The sequence below is a fragment of the Stigmatopora nigra genome, chromosome 1 (assembly GCF_051989575.1).
Source record: "Stigmatopora nigra isolate UIUO_SnigA chromosome 1, RoL_Snig_1.1, whole genome shotgun sequence".
Classification (NCBI taxonomy): Eukaryota; Metazoa; Chordata; class Actinopteri; order Syngnathiformes; family Syngnathidae; genus Stigmatopora; species Stigmatopora nigra.
Window position 1 is genome coordinate 3,244,598 of NC_135508.1, and position 26,207 is coordinate 3,270,804.

The following is a 26,207-nucleotide window of genomic DNA, read 5'->3' on the forward strand; positions in this document are numbered from 1 at the left end:
GAATCAGCAAAATTCAGTGGCGGTCTGTGAGTTTCCTAGTGACGCCTTCAGCAAAAACTATTTTATGGCTATAAAACCTCTACTGCAGCTACAGCTGCGACACATTAGCAGTTGACGCTGAAAGCTTGACTGTCTGGGTACATTGCTTGCTGACGCGCTATATAGTTGTAATATATAAATATATATAAACTCAAGGAGACAAAATACAGTGTCAATTTGTCTCATTTTAGGTTCATTAGAAACAATTTTAAACCTGAGTCAGGAAAAGTCAGTGGCGGTCTGTGAGTTTCCTAGTGACGCCTTCAGCAAAAACGATTTTATGACTATAAAACCCCTACCGCAAGTACAGCTGTGACACATTAGCTAATAAAAAATATATAAATATATATAAACTCAAGAAGACAAAAATACAGTGTCAATTTGTCTAATTTTAGGTTCATTAGAAACATTCTTAAACCTGAGTCAGGAAAATTCAGTGGTGGTCTGTGAGTTTCATAGTGATGCCTTCAGCAAAAACTATTTTATGGCTATAAAATCTCTACTGCAAGTACAGCTGTGACACATTAGCTTATAAAAAATATATAAATATATATATATATATATATATATATATATATATATATATATATATATATATATATATATATATATATATATATATATATATATATATATATATATATATATATATATATATATATATATATATATATATATATATATATATATATATATATATATATATATATATATATATATATATATATATATATATATATACTCAAGAAGAAAAAAATACAGTGTCAATTTGTCTAATTTTTGGTTCATTAGTAACAATGTTAAACCTGAGTCTGCAAAATTTAGTCGCGATCCGTGAATTTCCTATTGACGCGTTCAGCAAAAACAATTTTAGGGCTAGAAAACCTTCACTGCACCTACAGCTGCAACACATTAGCTTATATATAATATATATAAATATACATAAACTCAAGAAGACAAACTACAGTGTCAATTTGTCTAATTTTAGCTTCATTAGAAACATTCTTAAACCTGTGTCAGCAAAATTCAGTGGCGGTCTGTGAGTTCCCTAGTGATGCCTTCAGCAAAAACTATTTTATGGCTATAAAACCTTCACTGCAGCTACAGTAAGGAACTTTAAAACTGTAAACTTTAAAATTATTCATGAAAAAGATACTTGATTGAAAAGTCTTTAATTAACTATTTGATTTTGGAGTCAGGCAGTTAAATTTGAAAAGTTGGAAATCCTCTGCAGATTTGGGATTATACTTGCCATAAACTACCGAAATTGAGTATTTAATCATTTCAGCAAGGGAATATAAAGCAAGACGCGCCTGATTTCAACACAGAAATTACTGTATTTTCACGACTATAAGGCGCACCGCATTATAAGGCGCACCCTCAATGAATGACATTTTTTTCCACATATAAGGCGCACTGTATTATAAGGTGCACCGTCTATTTTGGAGAAAATTTAAGACTTTTAAGTGCACCTTATAGTCGTGAAAATACGGTAGATTTGTGTGACATTATCTATGAAGACATAATCCAGATTGCATTGCCCAATAAAACCAAACAGCTTTATCTCATAAACAAGAAAGAATACTGATCCAACATACCTTAATCCCAGAATTTTTCAATGTCAGATTACAATGTCGCCGTGAAATCTGCACAAAAAAACAGTCTTTTATTAACTCAGTGGATTTCAAATGAACATACTTTCAATCAAAACTGCATTCTCAACACTGAACATTTCAGAAATAAATGCATTTATTATATATAATTTATGTTGGCCACATGAAAAAAAAACATAAAGCAACTGTACATTTGTAATCTGAGATTTAAAAAAATCTGTCAAACAGTTTTGATGCATCACATACACAGAATACACAAAAAACATCCTAAAATACACATACCTCTTGAAATTCTTCTATGACATGGTAAAAATATAATTTTGACAAAGTACCCTCATTGCACAGTTGAATTCGTTCCAGATGACGTTTACCACTTCACTTTTGCGCTTTTTGTACTTCTCTTTTTGTTTAAATATGTCCTTCCCAGTTAAACAGTAAACTTTTTCCTAGTTAAAAACTGCCCCCTGTTGGTTATACAAGAAATAAAAACTCCATACAACATAAAGCAGCTTTAAGATCACTTTAAAAATGTCACATTTAAAAGACAATAATATTACCTGATGCCGATATATTTTCTCAATCTGAGAAATGTGTTCATTCTTTATTGTAAAGAAACAACCATGTAAGAAAACAGGTGAGTCCAATTTTAGTACAAAAACCCTCTGTGCAATGGTGATAGCTTCACCTGTATTAACTACCTTATTTAAGTAAAATATTATCATTTACAGACAGGAATTAATCCATCAGTTCATGTTAGTAGAGACTAAAGCCATAAGGGTGACGTTGTATACACTGGTTTCCTCTCCTTTGATTGTGAGAGGCGCACACATCTGCACAACTTGATTAGGCTGAAACACAACACATTGTTGGTAGCATATTTCAATGCTGTTTTGATGATAAACTTGTGGTTAACACAGGGGTGTCAAACATACGGCCCACGGGCCGGATCCGGCCCGTCTGGTGGTTTGGTACGGCCCGGGGAAGAAAGATGGATTGTATAAAAAAAATTACTAAATTTTCTTTAAAATTTGTAGTTCTTGTATTATCCGCTAGGGGCGCAGTGTTTTAGTACGTGCAGACAACATGAATAGACATTTCATTATGTTCCTATGTTATTCTCTTATTCATAATATATTGTTCATAATGTAAAAGGAAAATTCTGTTAATAAACATTTTGATAATTGACTCATTCTTTGGACTAATTATTAGTGTTAATGACTAATACAAAGGAAAAAAGTAAGCTTATTGTTAGTTCTATGTCATTTTGCAATGAGTTTACTGGTCCGGCCCACCAGATCTCAAATTAAGATGTATTCGGCCCGCAGACCAAAGGGAGTTTGACACCCCTGGGTTAACTCTAAGCAAAATAAAAGAGTAATCCACTAACCTTATGTCCACTCTGGGGTGTCCATGTAAGTTTGATGGTGCACTTGGTTCCTGCCTCTACATTAATTTTGCTGGGGTCCACATTGAAGCCCTTCTGCTGTAGAGATGCTAGGTTGTCCCACTGAAATTCAGTGCCCTGTATTGGTTGGCAAAACCAAGCAATCAACAACTGCACCTGTGATAATTTGTGCTAATTTCAGCAGCTAAGAACAACAATGCTAAAATTAGCATCAAGAATTGAGGGAATAAACATAAGTAACTTTAGAAAATTCAATTCGTTGTTGGCAGGATTCGAACCTACGAGGGGAGACCCCAACGGATTTCTAGTCCATCGCCTTAACCACTCGGCCACAACAACACCACCTGTGAGTACCAGTGCTAGTTTTGGCACCTAACATTTATGATGCTAACATTAGCAGCAAAGCTTGGACCAATAAAGATTGCTAACTTTTCAAAATGAACTTTGTTGCTGGCAGGATTCAAACCTACGCGGGGAGACCCCAATGGATTCCTAGTCTATCGCTTTAACCACTCGGCCACAACAACTCCATCTATGTTTTCAGTGCAAATTTTAGCAGCTAAGAATTATAACGCTAACATTAGCATCAGCAATTGAACCAATAAACATAGCTAACTTTACAAAATACACCTCGTCGTTGGCAGGCTTCGAACCTACGAAGGGAGATCCCAATGGAGTTCTAGTCCATCGCCCTAACCACTCGGCCACAACAGCTCTATCTGTGATACTCTGTGCTAATTTTATAAAAATTTTATAATTTTTTTTTATAAAACAACTACATCTATAGGCTTCTGTGCTAAATTTAGCGGGTAAGAATGAGAAATGCGAAGAATTGGTTGAACCAATAAACAAAGTTAACTTCAAAAGAGAACTCATTGTTGGCAGGATTCAAACATACGAGGGGAGACCCCAATGGATTTCTAGTCCATCGCCTTAACCACTCGGCCACAACAACTATACGGATATGGGAGCTTAAGAATGATAACGCTAACATACTTTTGCTACGATTAGCAGCAATGGTGGCACCAATCAACATTTCGAAAAACACCTATGTTGTTGTAAGAATAAGAAATGGGAAGAATTGGTTGAACCAATAAACAAAGTTAACTTCAAAAGTGAACTCATTGTTGGGAGGTTTTGAACATACGAGGGGAGACACCAATGGATTTCTAGTCCATTGCCTTAACCACTCGGCCACAACAACTGTGCTGATCTATTAATCTAAGAATGATAATGTTAATATACCTCTGCTATGATTAGCAGTAATGATGGCACCAATCAACATTCAGAAAAACACTGTCGTTGTTGGCAGGATTCGAACCTACGAGGGGGGACCCCAATGGATTTCAAGTCCATCACCTTAACCACTCGGTCACAACAACTGTGCTAATATTGGCATCCAAGAATGATAATGTTAATATACTTCTGCTACAATTAGACAAAAGATAATGACCACTGTATTACCATATTTACCACTTTTGGAAAAGTAACTCCGTTGCTGGCAGGATTCGAACCTACGAGGGGAAACCCCAATGGATTTCTAGTCCATCGCCTTAACCACTCGGCCACAACAACTGTGTTAGTGTGAATGTCTAAGAATGATAACAATAAAATAAATGTGCTACGATTAGCAGCAATGATGGCACCTATAGACATTTAGAAAAACACTGACGTTGTTGGCAGGATTTGAACCTACGAGGGGAGACCCCAATAGATTTCTAGTCCATCGCCTTAACCACTCGGCCACAACAACTCCATATGTAGTAGTGTGTGCTAATTCTATCATCTGATAACAACAATGCAAACATTAGCAAAAATCTTTGAACCCATAAACACAGTTAACTTTACAAAATTCACTCCGTTGTTGGCAGGATTCGAACCTACGAGGGGAGACCCCAATGGATTTCTAGTCCATCGCCTTAACCACTCGGCCACAACAACTACATCTGTACTGCATAGTGCTAATTTTAGCAGCTAAGAATGATAATGCTAACATTCGCAACAAAGTATGAACACAGCTATGTTCACAAAACATATTTCGTTGTTGGCAGGATTCGAACCTACGAGGGGAGACCCCAATGGATTTCTAGTCCATCGCCTTAACCACTCGGCCACAACAACTCCGCCTGTTGTAGTCTGGGCTAATTTTTGCCACTAAAAATGATAATACTAACATTCGCAACAAAGTATAAACACAGCTTTGTTTAAAAGACATATTTCATCGTTGGCAGCTTTCAAACCTACGGAGGGAGACCCCAATGGTTATCTAGTCCATCGCCTTTACCGCTCGGCCACAACTACCTCATCTGTGACTCTCATTGCTAATTTTAGCAGCTAACAATGAAAATGCTAACATTAGTGGCAATGGTTGAAACAACAAACATAGCTTACTTTACAATATGTACTTCGTTGTTGGCAGGATTCGAACCTACGAGGGGAAACCCCAATGGATTTCAAGTCCATCGCCTTAACCACTCGGCCACAACAACTACATTTGTACTGTATAGTGCTAATTTTAGCAGCTAAGAATGATAATGCTAACATTCGCAACTAAGTATGAACACAGCTCTGTTCACAGAACATATTTCGTTGTTGGCAGGATTCGAACCTACGAGGGGAGACCCCAATGGATTTCTAGTCCATCGCCTTAACCACTCGGCCACAACAACTCCACCTGTTATAACCTGGGCTATTTTTTGCCACTAAAAATGATAATACTAACATTCGCAACAAAGTATAAACACAGCTTTGTTTACAAGACATATTTCATCGTTGGCAGGCAGCTTTCAAACCTACAAAGGGAGACCCCAAAGGTTATCGAGTCCATCGCCTTAACCGCTCGGCCACAACTACTCCATCTGTTACTCTCATTGCTAATTTTAGCAGCTAACAATGAAAATGCTAACATTAGCAGCAATGCTTGAAACAACAAACATAGCTTACTTTACAAAATGTACTTGGTTGTTGGCAGGATTCGAACCTACGAGGGGAAACCCCAATGGATTTCAAGTCCATCGCCTTAACCACTCGGCCACAACAACTCGACCTACCACTAAAAGTGCTTTGAACCAGTCTTGGGTTTCACCACACCCTTGCTTTAGCTTATGATTACATGAATGAGACCACTACCTTCTTGCTGGCCCTTATGCAGCCTACTTGAAGCTCTCTGACTGCAGGTCTGATGATCCCCATGTTATAGCTGGCTCGCAGTGTGATCAGGACTGGGATTTCTGTGTCCTCAGATGGTCCTGGTGGGGTAGAACAAAGAACCATGGAAGGAAAAATGTCACAAAATGAACGGTATAGACCAGTGGTTTTCAAAGTGGGCGGTACCGCCCCTCGGGGGGCGGTGTGAACTTTCAGGGGGGCGCTGACGAATAAACAGGCGAATGGGGGGCGTTGAAATAGTGAAGGGGGCGATGGAGCAATTACAGTAAAATGTGACGTTGGTGTTTGTAGAAAGACCGGAAAAATTGATTGTCTGTAATAAAAAGTCGACAAAAAACAAGCTTTATTGAAACAAGAAACGTTGTCTGCTCGAGCGCTCACGAGCAGCGCGCATATACCGTATATCACTAATTGTCGCGAGTTTATCGTCGATGCAGGCGACTGGGGAAACCACCACCATCCGGTCAGCCGCAGAGGAGCACACAATAGCGCGCCGGCAACGCTTAACCACAGACGTATGCGCACAGCGACCGGCTTAATGCATCAGCTATCAATTTTTATGATTCGAGGTGAACTGCGCATTGGTCTATTAAAAGAAACGAAATTAGCGAATAATATCTGAGGCGCCTGTCTTCTATTTATTTAAGCTTCGTTCGTTGGAAAGGGGTAAAGAGGGGGGCGTTGGCATTTTGGCCCGGCGGTGAAGGGGGCGGTGGCCAAAAAAGTTTGAAAATCACTGGTATAGACCAAAGCAACAATGCAACTAGCTGAAACACAAATGCAACATTCTATGATTCTTCTGACCAATGGAGTTGCAGGGATGAAAACTCACCAGCCTCTAATCAGGTGACCAGATGACAATTTAGCAAAATAGGTTACGGAACTGCAACCTCAGTTAAAAGTCATCTTTGCAAAAATATCATCGCAGAAGAACAGAGAAGAACACAGAAGGTAACATACCGTGTTGACTTGCTATTAGCGGCGGTAGAAGGGATTCAATCGGAACTGTGAGAGGGTCTCCACCTTGTAAATACATATTGTGTGAGGATGCCCTCCCCTTCAGATCCAGAACACACAGTTTACTCTAGGACCAAAAACAGAACCACTCTTAATATGAATATTTTGGCTGAAATACCCCAAACAAAGGTTGAAAAACTTGTTGGTCTCAATTGTGTATCGCTGTTATTGACCTTATTGACAAGTTCAATGGTGAGTTGATCGGAATAGTTGACAGACGGGTGATCAGGGTGAAAGGTGACAATGACATCCTGGCTTTGTTTTGCAGCAATGCTTCCCTCCACAGGCAAAACACTGAAAACACTAAGTCCATTGTAGTTCTGGGTCCCTGTAGACAAAAGATAATGACCACTGTATTACCATATTTACCACTTTTGGAAAAGTAACTCCGTTGCTGGCAGGATTGGAACCTACGAGGGGAAACCCCAATGGATTTCTAGTCCATCGCCTTAACCACTCGGCCACAACAACTGTGTTAGTGTGAATGTCTAAGAATGATAACAATAAAATAAATGTGCTACGATTAGCAGCAATGATGGCACCTATAGACATTTAGAAAAACACTGACGTTGTTGGCAGGATTTGAACCTACGAGGGGAGACCCCAATGGAATTCAAGTCCACCGCCTTAACCACTCGGCCACAACAACCGTACAGATATGACAATCTAAGAATAATAATGCTAATATACTTCTGCTATGATTAGCAGAAATGACGGCACCAATCAACAATAGGAAAATTCCTACGTTGCTGGCAGGATTCGAACCTACGAGGGGAGACCCCAATGGATTTCAAGTCCATCGCCTTAACCACTCGGCCACAACAACCGTACAGATATGACAATCTAAGAATAATAATGTTAATATACCTCTGCTATGATTAGCAGCAATGATGGCACCAATCAACATTCAGAAAAACACTGTCGTTGTTGGCAGGATTCGAACCTACGAGGGGAGACCCCAATGGATTTCAAGTCCATCGCCTTAACCACTCGGCCACAACAACTGTGCTAATTCTGTAATCTAAAAATTATAAAGTTAAAATAAATCTGCTACGATAAGCAGCAATGATGGCACCAATCAACAATAGGTAAAGACCGGCATTGTTGGCACGATTTGAACCTATGTGGTGTGACCCCAATGGATTTCAAGTCCATCGCCTTAACCACTCGGCCACAAAAATTACACTGATACGATAATCTAAAAATGATAATGCTAAGATACTTCATTTACAACTACCAGAAATGGTGGCACCAATCAACATTTCGAAAAACACTGTCGTTGTTGGCAGGATTCGAACCTACGAGGGGAGATCCCAATGGATTTCTAGTCCATCGCCTTAACCACTCGGCCACAACAACTGTATTGAAATTACAGTCTAAGAATGACAATGCTAAAATACTTCTGCTATGATTAGCAGCAATGATGGCACCAATAAACATTCAGAAAAACACTGTCGTTGTTGGCAGGATTCGAATATACGAGGGGAGACCCCAATGGATTTCAAGTCCATCGCCTTAACCACTCGGCCACAACAACTGTGCTTATTCTGTAATCTAAAAATTATAAAGTTAAAATAAATCTGCTACGATTAGCAGCAATGATGGCACCAATCAACAATAGGAAATGACCTCCGTTGTTGGCAGGATTCGAACCTACGAGGGGACACCCCAATGGATTTCTAGTCCATCGCCTTAACCACTCGGCCACAACAACTGTACTGATACAATTATCTAAGAATAATAATGCTAACCCACTTCTGCTATGATGAGCATAAATGATGGCACCAATCAACAATAGGAAAACACCTTGTTTGTTGGCAGGATTCGAACCTAGGACGGGAGACACCAATAAATTACAAGTCCATCGCCTTAACCACTCAGCTACAACAACTGTGTCCATTAGGTTATCTAAGAATGATAATGCTAGCATGCTTCTGCATCTTACTCATTTTTTTTTTTTTTTTATTACAAAATACAAAACCACTTATTGAAGTACTTAATAACCCATTCATTTACTTACCAACAACTGGCTGGATTTTGGAGTCGGTATAACCTCCCAACAGTAGGCCCACTCTCTCATCAGCACACCGAGTTTCAAATGGCAAGAGACTGTACAACATAGCCTTAAAACCCACCGCAACAGTAGAACTGTTCTGGAGCTACAATCAACAACAAGTCAATGTTAAAAACAAACAACAAAACTTGCAGTTCTTACCCAGAAGGCATGAAAACTATCAACTTTAACCTTGCCTTCAGGACATGTGAGGTACATTCCTTCTCCAGAACATAGCCAAAGTCCAAAAGACCTCCAGAATGGGAGAAAGTGATTGCAGGTACAACTCCCTCACCCCTTAGAGTCACAGCAAGGGTCATCTTATGACAACGAACCTCCAAGGTCTCGCAGTACTAAACAGTAGGAGATATAACATCTTATGGTTGAAGTCTTTCTGTCGAGTAATAACTGTTATAACTTTGCAAATGTTGTTTGGTTTAATAATTGTACCTTTTTTTCCAGTGTAGGACAGAAGGCCAATGCCAGGGTGTGTTTTTCTCCAGGTCCAATGGCTCTCAGAGCATTGAGAAGTAAAAATGGGCCGTATATATCCAGTAGTGAAGATCTCAGCTTGAAAATAAATGTGTATATATTTATATATCAATATATATGTATAGACATGTGTGTGATACATAAAGTAATTTGGATTCGCACAAAGAAGAAACACATGTCAAATTAAGAATACAGTGGTATCTCGACATAAGAGTGCCCCGACATACGAGTAATTTGAGACACGAGTAAAATTTTGAGCACATATTTATCTTGAGATAAGAGACAAATTTTGATATACGAGCAGATAGCGGATGTTTGAGGCTGCTCATAAGAACATTATGGACACTGTGTCTCTCCCCGCAACTCCCTCTTTGTAATGTCTCTACGAGCACTGGGCGGAGCTTAGCATTTTTTTTCTACGTTAGTCATTGCGAATGGAGTGTATACTACTCCTCGTTGGCAAGTAGTCGTGTGCTATCTTATTGTGAGGACATTTGTGTGTATATTTTTTGGAATATTTTGAAGGGAATTGTTGGGTTTATTCTGTATTACTATTATACATATATTTGTAGGAATTCATTTCTTTGTTAAATCATTCTCTTATTATTCCTAAAGTGCTTGAGGTCATAAACATTCTTCAAGTCCTCTCTCACCTGGACTTCTTATCCAAGTATTGTTTATACAGCAACTCACCCAAATCTGGGGTTTCGAGATCGGTTGTTCTCTTTTGCAACGGAGCCAGGGTCACTGGCCAATAACAAAGATGTTGTTTCTGCATAGTGTTAGTGGCCATACCTCGTGACGCACTTCAGTCTTTCTTTATGTAATTGTTATACGATTGTTAGGTCAAATGAAGGCCTGATTGTTTTTATCCAAATGCCTTAAAGCCGTACGTGAAATACTGTTCGAGAGGATACTTTTGAAGATGTATCTTCCCTTAAGGTTCTTATCTGTGATCCAATCTATTTAATTAAATGTCAATAATTGAATAAGATGTCTGCCTCCAGTTATTGATAATTACAAAGAAGGGTAATTATTAATGAACCTATCAACATGTGTATATTTATATATAAATATATATGTATAGACATGTGTTACATAAAGTAATTTGGATTTGGAAAAAGAAGAAACATATGTCAAATTAAGAATACAGTGGTACCTCGACATAAGAGTGCCTCGACATAAGAGTGCCTCGACATACGAGTCATTTGAGATACGGGTAAAATTTTGAACACATATTTATCTTGAGATAAGAGACAAATTTTGATATACGAGCAGATAGCGGAAGCCAGAGGCTGCTCATAAGAACATCATATGTCAAATTAAGAATACAGTGGTACCTCGACATAAGAGTGCCCCGACATACGAGCGATTTGAGCTATGAGTAAAATTTTGAGCACATATTTATCTTGAGATATGAGCCAAATTTTGATATACGATCGCGGACGCGAGAGGCTGCTCATAAGAAGAACATCATGGCCACTATGTATAGACTCTTGATACATATGAGCACATATTTATCTTGAGATATGAGACAAATTTTGATATACGAGCACTGGGCGGAGTATTGCATTTTCCCCGTTAGTCATTGCGAATGGCGTATATACTACTTCTCGTTAGCAAGTAGTCGTGTGCTATCCTATTGTGAGGACATTTGTGTGCATCATTTTCGGAATATTTTGAAAGGAATACAAAAGCAAACAACCCTCGATAGGATGGAGGCGGGGCCAATAGAGCCAACCCGGGAGAAGAAAGGTATCGAAATTGAAAACAAAATTAGAATTAAGTTTAGTGTAAGGTTAGATTAAACTTATTTTTGAGTGTCTGTATCATAATCAAAGTTCATTTAAATTTGTTTATGTTATGTTACGAGCGCGTTGCCGTGCAAAAAGTTTTTTTTAAAGATAATTATCCATTTGTAGAAATCAATTTAAACTTTGCTGTCATCCATACATATAATACTACTCTGTATATATATATATATATATATATATATATATATATATATATATATATATATATATATATATATATATATATATATATATATATATATATATATATATATATATATATATATATATATATATATATGTGTATGTGTATGTGTATGTGTATGTGTATGTGTATGTGTATGTGTATGTGTATGTGTATGTGTATGTGTATGTGTATGTGTATGTGTATGTGTATGTGTATGTGTATGTGTATGTGTATGTGTATGTGTATGTGTATGTGTATGTGTATGTGTATGTGTATGTGTATGTGTATGTGTATGTGTATGTGTATGTGTATGTGTATGTGTATGTGTATGTGTATGTGTATGTGTATGTGTATGTGTATGTGTATGTGTATGTGTATGTATATGTATATGTATATGTATATATATATATATATATATATATATATATATATATATATATATATATATATATATATATATATATATATATATATATATATATATATATATATATATATATATATATATATATATATATATATATATATATATATATATATATATATATATATATATATATATATATATATATATATATATATATATATATATATATATATATATATATATATATATATATATATATATATATATATATATATATATATATATATATATATATATATATATATATATATATATAAATAAAATTTGGAATGATAATAAAAAATAGTACCTCTAAAGATTCCTCCGAAATGTTCTGCACAGAAAACCTTTTAATCACTTTCTCTCCTAAAAAATGAAAGGGTCGAAAAACAAAGATTACATAAATTAACTTTTTGGGTCAAAAACAAAATAATCTGACCCACATGAGATCAAGTTGACCTGAATGTAGCCCACGAACCAAACATTTGACACCCCAATACGACAAAACACTCACCAACTGCTACTTGCTGGAAATCCAGTGCATAATTTCTAATATTACTAGAGACCACCACTAGTGGGGGCTGTACAGCAGGGCATTGCAGCTTCAAGTAGAGAGTATTAAGAGTACTAAGGACAGACATTACATGGTAGACAGTAAATGTGGTATACATGGCAAAATGTATACATTCAATGATTTGTATTTTTAAATAATACCAAGAATAATTAGATAAAATTAGCTTATTTACCTCCATGTTGGTTGGGCTTGCCGATCTTCCTCTGGGGGATCTCCATCGGACACAAAGCAGGGGATGGTGTACTCGTTATAGCGTGATGTGAAGGAGTGTAGTAGAGAGGCCCTTGCCTCCTCGAACCTTTGACCTCTCCAAATAAAAATCCAGTGGGAGCAAATACATATTTAGCATTCAAAAACAAGTCATTATTTTGGTTAAACAGGGGTGTCAAACATACGTCCCGCGGGCCGGATCCTGCCCGTCTGGTGGTTTGGTACGGCCCGGGGAAGAAAGCTGCATTGTATAAAAAAATATGAATTGTCTTTAAATTTTGTAGTTCTTGTATTATCCGCTAGGGGCGCAGTGTTTTAGTACGTGTAGACAACATGAATTGACATTTATTTATGTTCTTATGTTATTGTCTTGTTCATAATATGTTGTTCATAATGTAAAAGGAAAATTCTTTTAATAAAAATTTTGATAATTTACTTATTCCTTGCACTAATTATTAGTATTAGTGACTAATACAAAGGAAAAAAAGTGGGCTTATTGTTAGTTCTATGTAATTTTGCAATGAGTTTACTCGTCCGGCCCGCTTGATCTCAAATTAAGATGTATTCGGCCCGCAGACCAAAGTTTGACACCCCTGGGTTAGAACAATCCTTACCCTGCCTCGATGTTGTCTGAAGTTTGTGTTTCTATTGGTCTAGCAAATTTAGTGGAAAACTCGGACATTTTGCTGGTTTTGGATAATTTCTTCCCTTTGCTAGGCTCCGCCTCCCTTTTTGCCTTTAAAAATATGAATTATATTAGTACTATTGGTCTTTATTTATCAACTACATACAGGATTACCTACCTGCTCTTCAAGGAGTTTTTTACTGTCTTCCTCATTGGTTTGTTTAGCTTTAAGAAGAAGACGAGTGGCTTCTTCTTTAATAAGACGATCTTCCAGCTTGGGTTTGAATGTGACCAAGACTAAACATCTCTGGATTGAAAGAACAAGTCAAAAAATATGTTCACTATTTAGCAGTATAATATTGCTGTACTCTGAGCGATGGCTAGATGTTAAATGCCGTTAAAATGGATATCTAAGTATAAATATGATGAAAAATAAGGCCATATATTATATAAATATATATATATATATATATATATATATATATATATATATATATATATATATATATATATATATATATATATATATATATATATATATATATATATATATATATATATATATATATATATATATATATATATATATATATATATATATATATATATATATATATATATATATATATATATATATATATATATATATATATATATATATATATATATATATATATATAAATGCAAATTATATACTATACTGTGCTAAAACCACATAACTGCAATAACTACATTAACTAACAGTGTTGAGCATTCCCTTTAATAATATATGGCGCCATCTAGCATTATTTGGCATGGATATAATGTCTAGACCGCGAATTTAAGACGACAGTCTTATTTCAATGCAAAAAAACATCATCTAATATTCGGGTCGGAATGCTATTTTGTGTTTCTTTCATTTGTTTGGATAAAACTTTCATAAAAATGACTTTATGAAATAAATATAGGTGACTAACTATTAAATCATAATATTTCCAGCCTTTTTATGTGTTTTGTAATGCAAAAACGGTTGGAAAACACTGCAATATTTTGATCCTAATATATCCACTTGTGATAGTATTCCAGTAGAGGGCGTCCTAACAGTGTAAGACAAGACATTTTACCTTCCCAGGTAGTAGGCGACCTGCTGCTGGAGTTATCCTGATGCTGGAGTCTTGAGGTGGGGTGAAGGAAAATAACCTGGCCCCGGCGGATGACGTTCGTTGTTTAGACTGGTTTTGGACGGTTTGGTTATAAGTGAGGTAAATGAGAGCGGTGGAGTGGTCGCCCACGGCCGTTGGTCCGAACTGTACCAGGGAATGGGATAGTGCCAGTGTTGGGCAGACACCCATAGCACGGCAAGCCAGGGGAAAAACTCTGAAAACAAATGTGTTGGTGATATTATTGTTCTTAAAGTGGTCATTCAGAGGACATGGTTCGAACCTGTTAATTCCTGACTTGCAGCTGAGATGGAAACGGTATTCTTTTGCTTTGTTGGCACTGAAAATAATGTCGACCTCTAGTGTTTCTTGTGGGAGAAGAGTGCCGTATCCATCGTTAGGCTGGACGTCAATAAACTAAAGAAAATAAAGAAACATGATTAACACCATTTTTGGATCATAAGTGGATACTTTATCCTCAGTGGCTTGTTTACAGGTTCTCTTTTGTTTGTTAAAATTATTATTTTTTGATAAAAAAGTCTTGTGTTGTCATATGCTCCAATGCAAATGAGGTTTTAGATTTGGGATAGTGTTCCAAAAACTCGGTTTCTATGTGAATAATAACTTGTAAAAGGAAGGCCTTTTGCGGCCACTGAAAAATAGCGAAACATAGCAAAAAAATAATGAAAAATTATGAAAAAAAAACAACGAAAAATAAATGAAAAACAAAGAAAAAATTACGAAAAATAACAAAAATAACGAAAGATAACAAAAAAGAAAAAAAATTAACGAAAAATAATGAAAAAACAACAAAAAATAATGAAAATACAACGAAAAACAAATGAAAAACAACGAAAAAAATGCGAAAAATGACAAAAAATAACGAAAAATAACAAAAATAACGAAAAATAACAAAAGATAACGAAAAAAAACAATAAATAACAAAAATAACCAAAAAATAATGAAAAAATAACGAAAAACAACAAAAAATAACGAAAAACAACGAAAAACAACGAAAAATAACGAAAAATAACAAAGAATGAATGGGTGGCCAGAACAATTGCAGGGCACAAATGTGTTTTACAACCTGGAAATTACAGTAATTGGCATTTACAAAAATAACAGAGCACATTACAAAGTGTGATTCCATTTTAACCATCAGTGCGGGTTAGGGTTTGCAGTTGTATGTAGTACATTGAAATCTACATTGACTGTATGTGAATTTTATAATGTAGGGGCATGCAGTTGAAATTTGTGAAGTGTTTTTTTTGTTTATTTTGTACTATTTAGATGTAGTAAGCCTACCTCTGGAAGACCAACAAAGCCAAACTCTTGAGGTAGTAGAGACATGTTGGTTAGGCGAACACTGGTCTTGACTGACTGGTAAATTGAACAATAACCAAAATCCACCTCGCTCTGGTCAAAGTTTAAGTCTGATGATGTCACAATTGCTTGAACTGTGTAAGTGACAGGCTGCACCTGGAAACAGTTCAAAAACATTGACCATTTTATACATTTGGCTTACATATATCACAGTTGGGGTTGTTGTGGCAGAGTGGTTAAGGCGATGGACTAGGAATCCTTTGGGGTCTCCCCTCGCAGGTTAGAATCCTGCCAGCAATGAAATGTCTTTTGTAGAGTAAGCTATGTTTATTGGTTCAATCTCTGCTGCAAATGCTAGCATTATCCTACTTGGGTTCTGAAATTAGCACCAAGACACACAGAGTGAGTTGTTGTGGCCGAGTGGTTAAGGCGATGGACTTGAAATCCGTTGGGGTTTCCCCTCGTAGGTTCGAATCCTGCCGACAACGAAGTGTATTTTGTAAAGTAATCTATGTACATTGGTTCAATCTTTGCTGCTAATGTTAAAAATTATCATAGTTAGGTTCTGAAACTAGTACAAAACTACATATGGGGTTGTTGTGGCCGAGTGGTTAAGGCGTTGGACTAGAAATCCATTGGGGTCTCCCCTCGTAGGTTCGAATCCTGCCGACAACGAGGTACATTTTGTAAAGTAATCTATGTACATTGATTCAATCTTTGCTGCTAATGTTATCATTATCATAGTTAGGTTCTGAAACTAGTACAAAACTACATATGGGGTTGTTGTGGCCGAGTGGTTAAGGCGATGGACTAGAAATCCATTGGGGTCTCCCCTCGTAGGTTCGAATCCTGCCAACAACTAAGTACATTTTGTAAAGTAATCTATGTACATTGGTTCAATCTTTGCTGCTAATGTTAGCATTATCATAGTTAGGTTATGAAACTAGTACAGAAAACTATACATGGGGTTGTTGTGGCCGAGTGGTTAAGGCGATGGACTAGAAATCCATTGGGGTCTCCCCTCGCAGTTTCGAATCCTGCCAACAACGAAGTACATTTTGTAAAGTACTCTATGTATATTGGTTCAATTGTTAATGCTAATGTTAGCGTTATAATTCTTAGCTTCTAAAATTAGCACAGTATGACACAAATGTAGTTGTTGTGGCCGAGTGGTTAAGGCGATGGACTTGAAATCCATTGGGGTCTCCCCTCGCAGGTTCGAATCCTGCCAGCAACGAAATGTCTCTTGTAGAGTAAGCTATTTTTATTGGTTCAATTGATTCTGCTTGTTTTAACATTATCATTCTTCAGTTCTGAAATTAGCACAGAACACCACAGAGTCAGTTGTTGTGGCCGAGTGGTTAAGGCGATGGTCTAGAAATCCATTGGGGTCTCCCCTCGCAGGTTCGAATCCTGCCAACAACGACAGTGAATTTTGTAAAGTTAACTGTGCTTATTGGTTCAAACATTGTTGCTAATGTTTGCATTGTTGTTATCAGATGATAGAATTAGCACACACGACCAAAGATGGAGTTGTTGTGTGTCTGCTAATGTTAGCCTTATCATAGTTAGGTTCTGAAACTAGTACAGAGAACCTAATATGGGGTTGTTGTGGCCAAGTGGTTAAGGCAATGGATTAGACATCCTTTGGGGTCTCCCCTCGAAGGTTTGAATCCTGCCAGCAACGAAATGTCTTTTGTAGAGTAAGCTATGTTTCTTGGTTCAATCTCTGCTGCAAATGTTAGCATTATCCTACTTGGGTTCTGAAATTAGCACCAGAAATCACAGAGTAGGTTGTTGTGGCCGAGTGGTTAAGGCGATGGACTAGAAATCCATTGGGGTCTCCGCTTGCAGGTTCGAATCCTGCCAGCAATGAAGTTCATTTTGAAAAGTTAGCTATGTTTATTGGTTCAATCTTTGCTGCTAATGTTAGCATTATCATTGTTAGGTGCTGAAATTAACACAGAGCACCGCAGATGGGGTTGTTGTGGCCGAGTGGTTAAGGCGATGGACTAGAAATCCATTAGGGTCTCCCCTCGCAGGTTCAAATCCTGTCAGCAACGAAGTACGTTTTGTAAAGTAAACTATGTACATTTGTTCAATCTTTGCTGCTAATGTGAGCATTATCATAGTTAGGTTCTGAAACTAGTACAGAAACCTACATATGGGGTTGTTGTGGCTGAGTGGTTAAGGCGATGGACTAGAAATCCATTGGGGTCTCCCCTCGCAGGTTCGAATCCTGTCAGCAACGAAGTACATTTTGTAAAGTAATCTATGTACATTGTTTCAATCTTTGCTGCTAATGTTAGCATGATCATTCTTAGGTTCTGAAATTAGCACAAAGTTCCACAGATGGAGTTGTTGTGGCCGAGTGGTTAAGGCGATGGACTAGAAATCCATTGGGGTCTCCCCTCGCAGGTTCAAATCCTGCCAACAACGAACTGCATTTTGTAAAGTTACCTATGTTAATTGGTTCAATATTTGCTGCTAATATTAGCATTATCATAGTTAGGTTCTGAAACTAGTACAAAAACCTACATATGGGGTTGTTGTGGCCGAGTGGTTAAGGCGATGGACTAGAAATCCATTGGGGTCTCCCCTCGCAGGTTCAAATCCTGCCGACAACGAAATTCATTTTGTAAAGTAATCAATGCTCATTGGTTCAATTGTTGCTGCTGATGTTACGTGGCGAAACTAGCACAAAATTATACATATGAGGTTGTTGTGGCCGAGTGGTTAAGGCGATGGACTTGAAATCCATTGGGGTGTCCCCTCGTAGGTTCGAATCCTGCCAACAACGGTGTTCATTTTATTACGTTAGCTATGTTTATTGGTTGCTGCTAATGTTAGCATTATCATTCTTAGGTGCATTTTGTACAGTCATGAAAATACAGTATTACTGTTCACATTAGTCTATTCCATTAAAGGACCTACATAATATTTATTTTAATGAATGAACTCAATTAGTAGAATAATTCAAGCTATAATAAAGTTCTAACCTAACGCTGGGGGTTATGTCGGTTCTCGACCTTATAACAATATACGTGCACTCGCTTGTGTGTACATGCTTTAATAGCAGGAGCTTCGGGCTTATAGACGACATGTTGCTGCTCCACAGGAACATCCTGGTCCTATTTCTGGCTACTTGGCCCCTACTTGTCCGTGCAGGCTTTGGAGAAAGTGGCCGGCCATTTTGCCAAACAAAAAAAGACTTCTAGGCCTCAGTTAAGAGACATTTTCATTTCGATAATGTGGAATAACGTCAATATGCCCGGTTTGTAATACCCATGGAGCAAATAGACCTTAAGGGCAGGAGGTAATTTTAGCTAGGCAGCTAAATAGGTTATAAGCATAAGTGTTTGGCTTTTGTTTGGGATAAGGATGACAAAGATGTTGACAGAACCTCATTGCGATATAAAACAGGCCGTGTTAGAAATATGTCAAGTATAAAACAAACCTGTCCTGCTACTTGCACAGTCATTGGAACTTCCAGGACACCGGTTGCACTGTCAAAATATTTATCAGCATCTTGTGGTAGGGTGTCTCTGGAAAACAATGAGAAAGGGAGTAAATGATCATATATCAGCCCACAATTAAGACAAGACTGAGATTTACCGGATTTTTTTTGCACTAAAATGTATCCCTGCAATGAATTGTTTATCTTAAGATTTGTTTCCTTTATAAGGCGCACCGGATTATAAGATGCAGTAGTAGTAGGGGATTGTGTTATACATCCACTTGATGAAGCTGTAATAATAGTAGTAGTAGTAGCAGCAGTAGTAGCAGTAGTAGCAGTAGTAGTAGTAGCAGTAGTAGCAGTAGTAGTAGAAGTAGTAGTACCAGTAGTAGTAGCAGTAGTAGTAGTAGCAGTAGTAGTAGTAGCGGTAGTAGTAGTAGTACCAGTAGTAGTAGCAGTGGTAGTAGTAGCAGTAGTAGTAGTAGTAGTAGTAGTACCAGTAGTAGTACCAGTAGTAGTAGTAGCAGTAGTAGTAGTACCAGTAGTAGTAGCAGTAGTAGTAGTAGCAGTAGTAGTAGTAGTAGCGGTAGTAGTAGCAGTACCAGTAGTAGTAGCAGTGGTAGAAGTAGCAGTAGTAGTACCAGTAGTAGTAGCAGTAGTAGTAGTCGTAGTAGTAGTAGTAGTAGTAGCAGTAGTAGTAGTAGTGGTAGTAGTAGTAGTAGTAGTAGTAGTAGTAGTAGTGGTAGTAGTAGTAGTAGCAGTAGTAGTGGTAGTAGTGGTAGTAGCAGTAGTAGTAGTAGTAGTAGTAGCAGTAGTAGTAGTAGTGGTAGTAGTAGCAGTAGTAGTGGTAGTAGTAGTAGTAGTAGTAGTAGTAGTAGCAGTAGTAGTAGTAGTGGTAGTAGTAGTAGTAGCAGTAGTCGTAGTAGTGGTAGTAGTAGTAGTAGTGGGGGGTGTTATACATCCACTAGCTAAAGCTGTAGTAGTAGTAGAAGTAGGAGTAGTAGTATTAATAGTGGCGGGTGTTATACATCCACCAGACAAAGCTGTTGTAATAGTAGTAGTAGTAGTATTAATAGTGGCGGGTGTTATTCATCCACTAGACGAAGCTGTTGTAGTAGTAGTAGTAGTAGTAGTATTCGGGGGGTGTTTAAGTTCATAAAAACATGAAAATCCACACTGTAACTTGTTCAGTTTTGCTTACGCTAATCCAAAAATGGGCCAAAAAAATACAAACCACATATTGCTTCATGTAAAATTAGCAAAGTCAGAAGCCACGACATACCACTGAGTTTTTCAAAGTAAGACAAGTATTCAGACCCAAAAGAGCCATTATTTTAGTTGAACCCACGGCTGGGGGGATCTGCTCGCTGGGGAAAGCAAGAGCGAGCCAACGAAAGAGAAAACGATGCAGCATACGCCTCCACGCTGCCGCAAGTTGTAACCATGGTGATGGTAGACATTTAGGATTCAAATAGGCCTACTAGTTATGGTCACATAAAACCCACTCCCAGTACTTCCACTTTCCACTCACAGCTACGCACTTAGTGAATAAAAGCAGTTTCATAACGTGACCGGACGTTTGGTCACCAGTTTTTTGGTCGCCGATCTTTTGGTCGCCGGTCAAATGTACTTAGATATTAAACAATACTTAGATATTAAACAGTACTTAGATATTAAACAGTACTTAGATATTAGAGAATACTTAGATATTAAACAGTACATAGATATTGAGTAGTACTTAGATCTTAAACAGTACTTAGATATTAAACAGTACTTAGATATTAAACAGTACTTAGATATCAAACAGTACTTAGATGTTAAACAGTACTTAGATATTAAACAGTACTTAGATGTTAAACAGTACTTAGATATTAAACAGTACTTAGATATTAAACAGTACTTAGATATTAAACAGTCCTTAGATATTGAACAGTACTTAGATATTAAACAGTACTTAGATATTAAGTACTTAGATATTGAACAATACTTAGATATTAAACAGTACTTAGATGTTAAACAGTACTTAGATATTAAACAGTACTTAGATATTAAGTACTTAGATATTGAACAATACTTAGATATTAAACAGTACTTAGATATTAAACAGTCCTTAGATATTGAACAGTACTTAGATATTAAACAGTACTTAGATGTTAAACAGTACTTAGATATTAAACAGTACTTAGAAATTAAACAGTACTTAAATATTAAACAGTCTCTTTGCTGAATATAAACAAAGGTTTACTACACTTCCACTTGTGTCCACTAGTTGGCAGCAGTCAGCAGCCGTGCTCTAATCGGTATGAATTGTATTCACATTTTCTTTTCTAAACTCAGTTCTTCACCACCCTTTTTTGTTTTTGACTCGTACATTTAAAAATGGATGAATAGTTGAGAACTATTTTGGTCATTTTAAGACACTGCAGATGTCAGGGATGTTTTTATCCCTGAACAGCAGTAGAAGCAAGGCTTTAAAATCTGTCAAATCAGGGTGTGATGACGCATGCATACCATATGCTGTCAGCATTAATAAGACACGCTGCAAAAATATGTGATTCTACTGTAAGACACTTTCAAGAAAATCACTTCCTAAAGAGTAAAATGAAATTCCAGCATTAACAAAAGCAAGTGATGAAAATTGGGTAGTTGTGGCCTGACCAATGACTGCAAAGGGTGTACTTAAGGAAGCACTCTGGTGCTGCCTGCTAATAGAATCACTGTTGGAGAGTCACTCTTGAATTAGTTTGGCAGGCCCGAGTGGAAAAGCCTAGCGGGATGTCGCCAGGCCCATATGTTGGAATGGAGAATTTTGTGGATGGATGAAGGTTAAGATGTGTCAGCATCCGGCGCAGATTGGTTGTGTTCTCTTTGCAATGATCATAGGCATATACATCTTTTTAGGATGACTTATTGATGTGTGTAAATCTCATTGTATATGAAAATAAAGGAATTTAGTTAAATTAGAAAAATCGCCTATTAATTGTACACTATGTTTTTAAATAATTACATTATACAGATGTACAAAAGGTAAAATTATTCATGTGATTTAAGACAAATTAAACAGTACTTAGATCCTAAACAGTACTTAGATATTAAAGAGTACTTAGATATTAAACGGTACTTAGATATTAAACAGCACTTAGATTTTAAACAGTACTTAGATTTTAAACAGTACTTAGATATTAAACAGTACTTGTATATTAGACGGTAGTTAGATATTAAACAGTACTTATATATTAAACAGTACTTAGATAGTAAACAGTACTTAGATAGTAAAAAGTACTTAGATAGTAAACAGTAGTTAGATATTAAACAGTACTTAGATACTAAACAGTACTTAGATATTAAACAGTACTTAGATATTAGACAGTACTTAGATATTAGACAGTACTTAGATATTAGACAGTACTTAGATATTAAACAGTACTTAGATATTATACAGTACTTAGATATTAGACAGTACTTAGATATTAGACAGTACTTAGATATTAGACAGTACTTATATTAAACAGTACTTAGATATTAAACAGTACTTAGATATTAAACAGTACTTAGATATTATACAGTACTTAGATATTAGACAGTACTTAGATATTAGACAGTACTTAGATATTAAACAGTACTTAGATATTAAACAGTACTTAGATATTAAACAGTACTTAGATATTAAACAGTACTTAGACATTAAACAGTAGTTAGATATTAAACAGTACTTATATTAAACAGTACTTAGATATTAAACAGTACTTAGATATTAAACAGTACTTAGATATTAAACAGTACTTAGATATTAAACAGTACTTAGATATTAAACAGTACTTAGGTATCAAACAGTACTTAGATATTAAATAGTAGTTAGATATTAAACAGTACTTAGATATTAAACAGTACTTATATATTAAACAGTACTTAGATAGTAAACAGTACTTAGATAGTAAAAAGTACTTAGATAGTAAACAGTAGTTAGATATTAAACAGTACTTAGATACTAAACAGTACTTAGATATTAAACAGTACTTAGATATTAGACAGTACTTAGATATTAGACAGTACTTAGATATTAGACAGTACTTAGATATTAAACAGTACTTAGATATTAAACAGTACTTAGATATTATACAGTACTTAGATATTAGATAGTACTTAGATATTAGACAGTACTTAGATATTAGACAGTACTTATATTAAACAGTACTTAGATATTAAACAGTACTTAGATATTAAACAGTACTTAGATATTAAACAGTACTTAGATATTAAACAGTACTTAGATATTAAACAGTACTTAGATATTAAACAGTACTTAGATATTAAACAGTACTTAGATATCAAACAGTACTTAGATATTAAATAGTACTTAGATATTAAACAGTACTTAGATATTAAACAGTACTTAGATATTGAACAGTACTTAGATATTAAACAGTCCTTAGATATTGAACAGTACTTAGATATTAAACAGTACTTAGATGTTAAACAGTACTTAGATATTAAACAGTACTTAGAAATTAAACAGTACTTAAATTTTAAACAGTCTCTTTGCTGAATATAAACAAAGGTTTACTACACTTCCACTTGTGTCCACTAGTTGGCAGCAGTCAGCAGCCATGCTCTAATCGGTATGAATTGTATTCACATTTTTTTTTCTAAACTCAGTTCTTCACCACCCTTTTTTTGTTTTTGACTCGTACATTTAATAATGGATGAATTGATGAGAACTATTTTGGTCATTTTTAGACACTGCAGATGTCAGGGATGTTTTTATTCCTGAACAGCAGTAGAAGCAAGGCTTTAAAATCTGTCATATCAGGGTGTGATGACGCATGCATACCATATGCTGTCAGCATTAATAAGACACACTCCAAAATATGTGATTCTACTGTAAGACACTTGCAAGAAAATCACTTCCTAAAGAGTAAAATGAAATCCCAGCATTAACAAAAGCAAGTGATGAAAATTGGGTAGTTGTGGCCTGACCAATGACTGCAAAGGGTGTACTTAAGGAAGCACTCTGGTGCTGCCTGCTAATAGAATCACTGTTGGAGAGTCACTCTTGAATTAGTTTGGCAGGCCCGAGTGGAAAAGCCTAGCGGGATGTCGCCAGGCCCATATGTTGGAATGGAGGATTTTGTGGATAGATGAAGGTTAAGATGTGTCAGCATCCGGCGCAGATTGGTTGTGTTCTCTTTGCAATGATCCATGGCATATAAATCTTTTTAGGATGACTTATTTACGTGTGTAAATCTCATTGTATTTGAAAATAAAGGAATTTAGTTAAATTAAAAAAAATTGCCTGTTCATTCTACACTACGTTTTTTGATAATTACATCATACAGACGCATAAACGGTAAAATTATTCATGTGATTTAGGACAATTTAAACAGTACTTAGATTCTAAACAGTACTTAGATATTAAAGAGTACTTAGATATTAAAGAGCACTTAGATATTAAAGAGTACTTAGATATTAAAGAGTACTTAGATATTAAACAGTACTTAGATATTAAACAGCACTTAGATATTAAACAGTACTTAGATATTAAACGGTACCTAGATGTTAAACAGTACTTTGATTTTAAACAGTACTTAGATATTAACCAGTACTTAGATAGTAAAAAGTACTTAGACAGTAAACAGTAGTTAGATATTAAACAGTACTTAGATACTAAACAGTACTTAGATATTAAACAGTACTTAGATATTAAACAGTACTTAGATATTATACAGTACTTAGATATTAGACAGTACTTAGATAATAGACAGTACTTAGATATTAAACAGTACCTAGAAATGAAACAGTACTTAGATATCAAACAGTACTTATATATTAAAAAGTACTTAGATATTAAACAGTACTTAGAAATTAAACAGTACTTGGATATTAATCAGTACGTAGATATTAAACAGTACTAAGATATTAAACAGTACTTGCATATTAAACAGTACTTAGATACTAAACAGTACTTACATATTGAACAGTACTTAGATATTAAACAGTAGTTAGATATTAAACAATACTTAGATATGAAACAGTACTTAGATATTAAATAGTACTTAGATATTAAACAGTGCTTAGATATTAAACAGTAGTTAGATATTAAACAATACTTAGATATGAAACAGTACTTAGATATTAAACAGTACTTAGATATTAAACAGTACTTAGATATTAAACAGTACTTAGATATTAAACAGTACCTAGAAATGAAACAGTACTTAGATATTAAACAGTACTTAGATATTAAACAGTACTTAGATATTAAACAGAACTCAGATATTACATTTTTTTTAAAATCTCGAAAAGAGCCTATTGATGATACTTGGCAACAATTTAGTTATCGGAGGTTCAATCCCAAATCCCTGCCTTTCCTATGTCGAGTTGTTCTTCGTGTTTGTGTGGGTTTTCTATGGGTACTCTGGTTTCTTACTACATCCCAAAACAACAATTTCAAGGACATTCTACTGAGACACAGAGCCCTTGCTTGGATTTGACTTCACTAATAAAATGTGATTATAAAAAGGATTACAAAACGGATTAAGAGGTTTAGTGATGTTTTACTGTACTGTGTATTGATGAATAAATAGAAAAAAACTCAGAAACTTTTACAGTTTGTTGCCAAGTAGTGATGAGGAGGAAAAGTTCATGTTTGGTTGTTACGAGGTAAATTAAAAATGTTGTTAATGGTGCATGCTATGGTGGGCTTTGC

General features: G+C 35.8%; 1 protein-coding gene and 31 non-coding genes across 32 annotated transcripts in view; 13 read left to right on the forward strand and 19 right to left on the reverse strand.

The window, feature by feature from the left end:
* Nucleotides 1-1,722: 1,722 nt before the first annotated feature.
* Nucleotides 1,723-26,207, reverse strand: part of cfap74 (cilia and flagella associated protein 74) — a 73,966-nt gene continuing 49,481 nt past the window's right edge. The window contains exons 26-42 of the mRNA XM_077725494.1: nucleotides 19,502-19,589; nucleotides 16,027-16,200; nucleotides 15,005-15,138; nucleotides 14,686-14,938; nucleotides 13,761-13,889; nucleotides 13,572-13,693; nucleotides 12,920-13,054; nucleotides 12,688-12,800; nucleotides 12,484-12,539; nucleotides 9,746-9,865; nucleotides 9,493-9,648; nucleotides 9,263-9,401; nucleotides 7,416-7,570; nucleotides 7,186-7,309; nucleotides 6,187-6,305; nucleotides 3,040-3,174; nucleotides 1,723-2,500 (exon numbers count right to left, since the gene is read on the reverse strand). Coding sequence (XP_077581620.1) covers nucleotides 2,396-2,500; nucleotides 3,040-3,174; nucleotides 6,187-6,305; nucleotides 7,186-7,309; nucleotides 7,416-7,570; nucleotides 9,263-9,401; nucleotides 9,493-9,648; nucleotides 9,746-9,865; nucleotides 12,484-12,539; nucleotides 12,688-12,800; nucleotides 12,920-13,054; nucleotides 13,572-13,693; nucleotides 13,761-13,889; nucleotides 14,686-14,938; nucleotides 15,005-15,138; nucleotides 16,027-16,200; nucleotides 19,502-19,589 — 2,257 coding nt within the window. The 3' untranslated portion in view covers nucleotides 1,723-2,395. The remainder of the gene's footprint in view (nucleotides 2,501-3,039; nucleotides 3,175-6,186; nucleotides 6,306-7,185; nucleotides 7,310-7,415; nucleotides 7,571-9,262; nucleotides 9,402-9,492; nucleotides 9,649-9,745; nucleotides 9,866-12,483; nucleotides 12,540-12,687; nucleotides 12,801-12,919; nucleotides 13,055-13,571; nucleotides 13,694-13,760; nucleotides 13,890-14,685; nucleotides 14,939-15,004; nucleotides 15,139-16,026; nucleotides 16,201-19,501; nucleotides 19,590-26,207) is intronic.
* trnas-aga (transfer RNA serine (anticodon AGA)) lies at nucleotides 3,315-3,396 on the reverse strand. Its single transcript has one exon. It is a non-coding gene; the product is annotated as a tRNA-Ser (tRNA).
* Nucleotides 3,503-3,584, reverse strand: trnap-agg (transfer RNA proline (anticodon AGG)). The gene has a single exon. It is a non-coding gene; the product is annotated as a tRNA-Pro (tRNA).
* On the reverse strand, nucleotides 3,931-4,012 carry trnas-aga (transfer RNA serine (anticodon AGA)). Its single transcript has one exon. It is a non-coding gene; the product is annotated as a tRNA-Ser (tRNA).
* On the reverse strand, nucleotides 4,358-4,439 carry trnas-uga (transfer RNA serine (anticodon UGA)). Its single transcript has one exon. It is a non-coding gene; the product is annotated as a tRNA-Ser (tRNA).
* Nucleotides 4,551-4,632, reverse strand: trnas-aga (transfer RNA serine (anticodon AGA)). The gene has a single exon. It is a non-coding gene; the product is annotated as a tRNA-Ser (tRNA).
* Nucleotides 4,729-4,810, reverse strand: trnas-aga (transfer RNA serine (anticodon AGA)). Its single transcript has one exon. It is a non-coding gene; the product is annotated as a tRNA-Ser (tRNA).
* Nucleotides 4,917-4,998, reverse strand: trnas-aga (transfer RNA serine (anticodon AGA)). The gene has a single exon. It is a non-coding gene; the product is annotated as a tRNA-Ser (tRNA).
* Nucleotides 5,097-5,178, reverse strand: trnas-aga (transfer RNA serine (anticodon AGA)). Its single transcript has one exon. It is a non-coding gene; the product is annotated as a tRNA-Ser (tRNA).
* Nucleotides 5,465-5,546, reverse strand: trnas-uga (transfer RNA serine (anticodon UGA)). Its single transcript has one exon. It is a non-coding gene; the product is annotated as a tRNA-Ser (tRNA).
* Nucleotides 5,645-5,726, reverse strand: trnas-aga (transfer RNA serine (anticodon AGA)). Its single transcript has one exon. It is a non-coding gene; the product is annotated as a tRNA-Ser (tRNA).
* On the reverse strand, nucleotides 6,017-6,098 carry trnas-uga (transfer RNA serine (anticodon UGA)). Its single transcript has one exon. It is a non-coding gene; the product is annotated as a tRNA-Ser (tRNA).
* Nucleotides 7,632-7,713, reverse strand: trnas-aga (transfer RNA serine (anticodon AGA)). Its single transcript has one exon. It is a non-coding gene; the product is annotated as a tRNA-Ser (tRNA).
* Nucleotides 7,810-7,891, reverse strand: trnas-uga (transfer RNA serine (anticodon UGA)). Its single transcript has one exon. It is a non-coding gene; the product is annotated as a tRNA-Ser (tRNA).
* On the reverse strand, nucleotides 7,987-8,068 carry trnas-uga (transfer RNA serine (anticodon UGA)). The gene has a single exon. It is a non-coding gene; the product is annotated as a tRNA-Ser (tRNA).
* Nucleotides 8,165-8,246, reverse strand: trnas-uga (transfer RNA serine (anticodon UGA)). Its single transcript has one exon. It is a non-coding gene; the product is annotated as a tRNA-Ser (tRNA).
* Nucleotides 8,520-8,601, reverse strand: trnas-aga (transfer RNA serine (anticodon AGA)). Its single transcript has one exon. It is a non-coding gene; the product is annotated as a tRNA-Ser (tRNA).
* trnas-uga (transfer RNA serine (anticodon UGA)) lies at nucleotides 8,698-8,779 on the reverse strand. The gene has a single exon. It is a non-coding gene; the product is annotated as a tRNA-Ser (tRNA).
* On the reverse strand, nucleotides 8,875-8,956 carry trnas-aga (transfer RNA serine (anticodon AGA)). Its single transcript has one exon. It is a non-coding gene; the product is annotated as a tRNA-Ser (tRNA).
* On the forward strand, nucleotides 16,263-16,344 carry trnap-agg (transfer RNA proline (anticodon AGG)). Its single transcript has one exon. It is a non-coding gene; the product is annotated as a tRNA-Pro (tRNA).
* Nucleotides 16,451-16,532, forward strand: trnas-uga (transfer RNA serine (anticodon UGA)). Its single transcript has one exon. It is a non-coding gene; the product is annotated as a tRNA-Ser (tRNA).
* trnas-aga (transfer RNA serine (anticodon AGA)) lies at nucleotides 16,638-16,719 on the forward strand. Its single transcript has one exon. It is a non-coding gene; the product is annotated as a tRNA-Ser (tRNA).
* trnas-aga (transfer RNA serine (anticodon AGA)) lies at nucleotides 16,824-16,905 on the forward strand. Its single transcript has one exon. It is a non-coding gene; the product is annotated as a tRNA-Ser (tRNA).
* trnas-aga (transfer RNA serine (anticodon AGA)) lies at nucleotides 17,012-17,093 on the forward strand. Its single transcript has one exon. It is a non-coding gene; the product is annotated as a tRNA-Ser (tRNA).
* On the forward strand, nucleotides 17,200-17,281 carry trnas-uga (transfer RNA serine (anticodon UGA)). The gene has a single exon. It is a non-coding gene; the product is annotated as a tRNA-Ser (tRNA).
* On the forward strand, nucleotides 17,388-17,469 carry trnas-aga (transfer RNA serine (anticodon AGA)). The gene has a single exon. It is a non-coding gene; the product is annotated as a tRNA-Ser (tRNA).
* On the forward strand, nucleotides 17,838-17,919 carry trnas-aga (transfer RNA serine (anticodon AGA)). The gene has a single exon. It is a non-coding gene; the product is annotated as a tRNA-Ser (tRNA).
* On the forward strand, nucleotides 18,026-18,107 carry trnas-aga (transfer RNA serine (anticodon AGA)). The gene has a single exon. It is a non-coding gene; the product is annotated as a tRNA-Ser (tRNA).
* Nucleotides 18,214-18,295, forward strand: trnas-aga (transfer RNA serine (anticodon AGA)). The gene has a single exon. It is a non-coding gene; the product is annotated as a tRNA-Ser (tRNA).
* Nucleotides 18,402-18,483, forward strand: trnas-aga (transfer RNA serine (anticodon AGA)). The gene has a single exon. It is a non-coding gene; the product is annotated as a tRNA-Ser (tRNA).
* On the forward strand, nucleotides 18,590-18,671 carry trnas-aga (transfer RNA serine (anticodon AGA)). The gene has a single exon. It is a non-coding gene; the product is annotated as a tRNA-Ser (tRNA).
* Nucleotides 18,763-18,844, forward strand: trnas-uga (transfer RNA serine (anticodon UGA)). The gene has a single exon. It is a non-coding gene; the product is annotated as a tRNA-Ser (tRNA).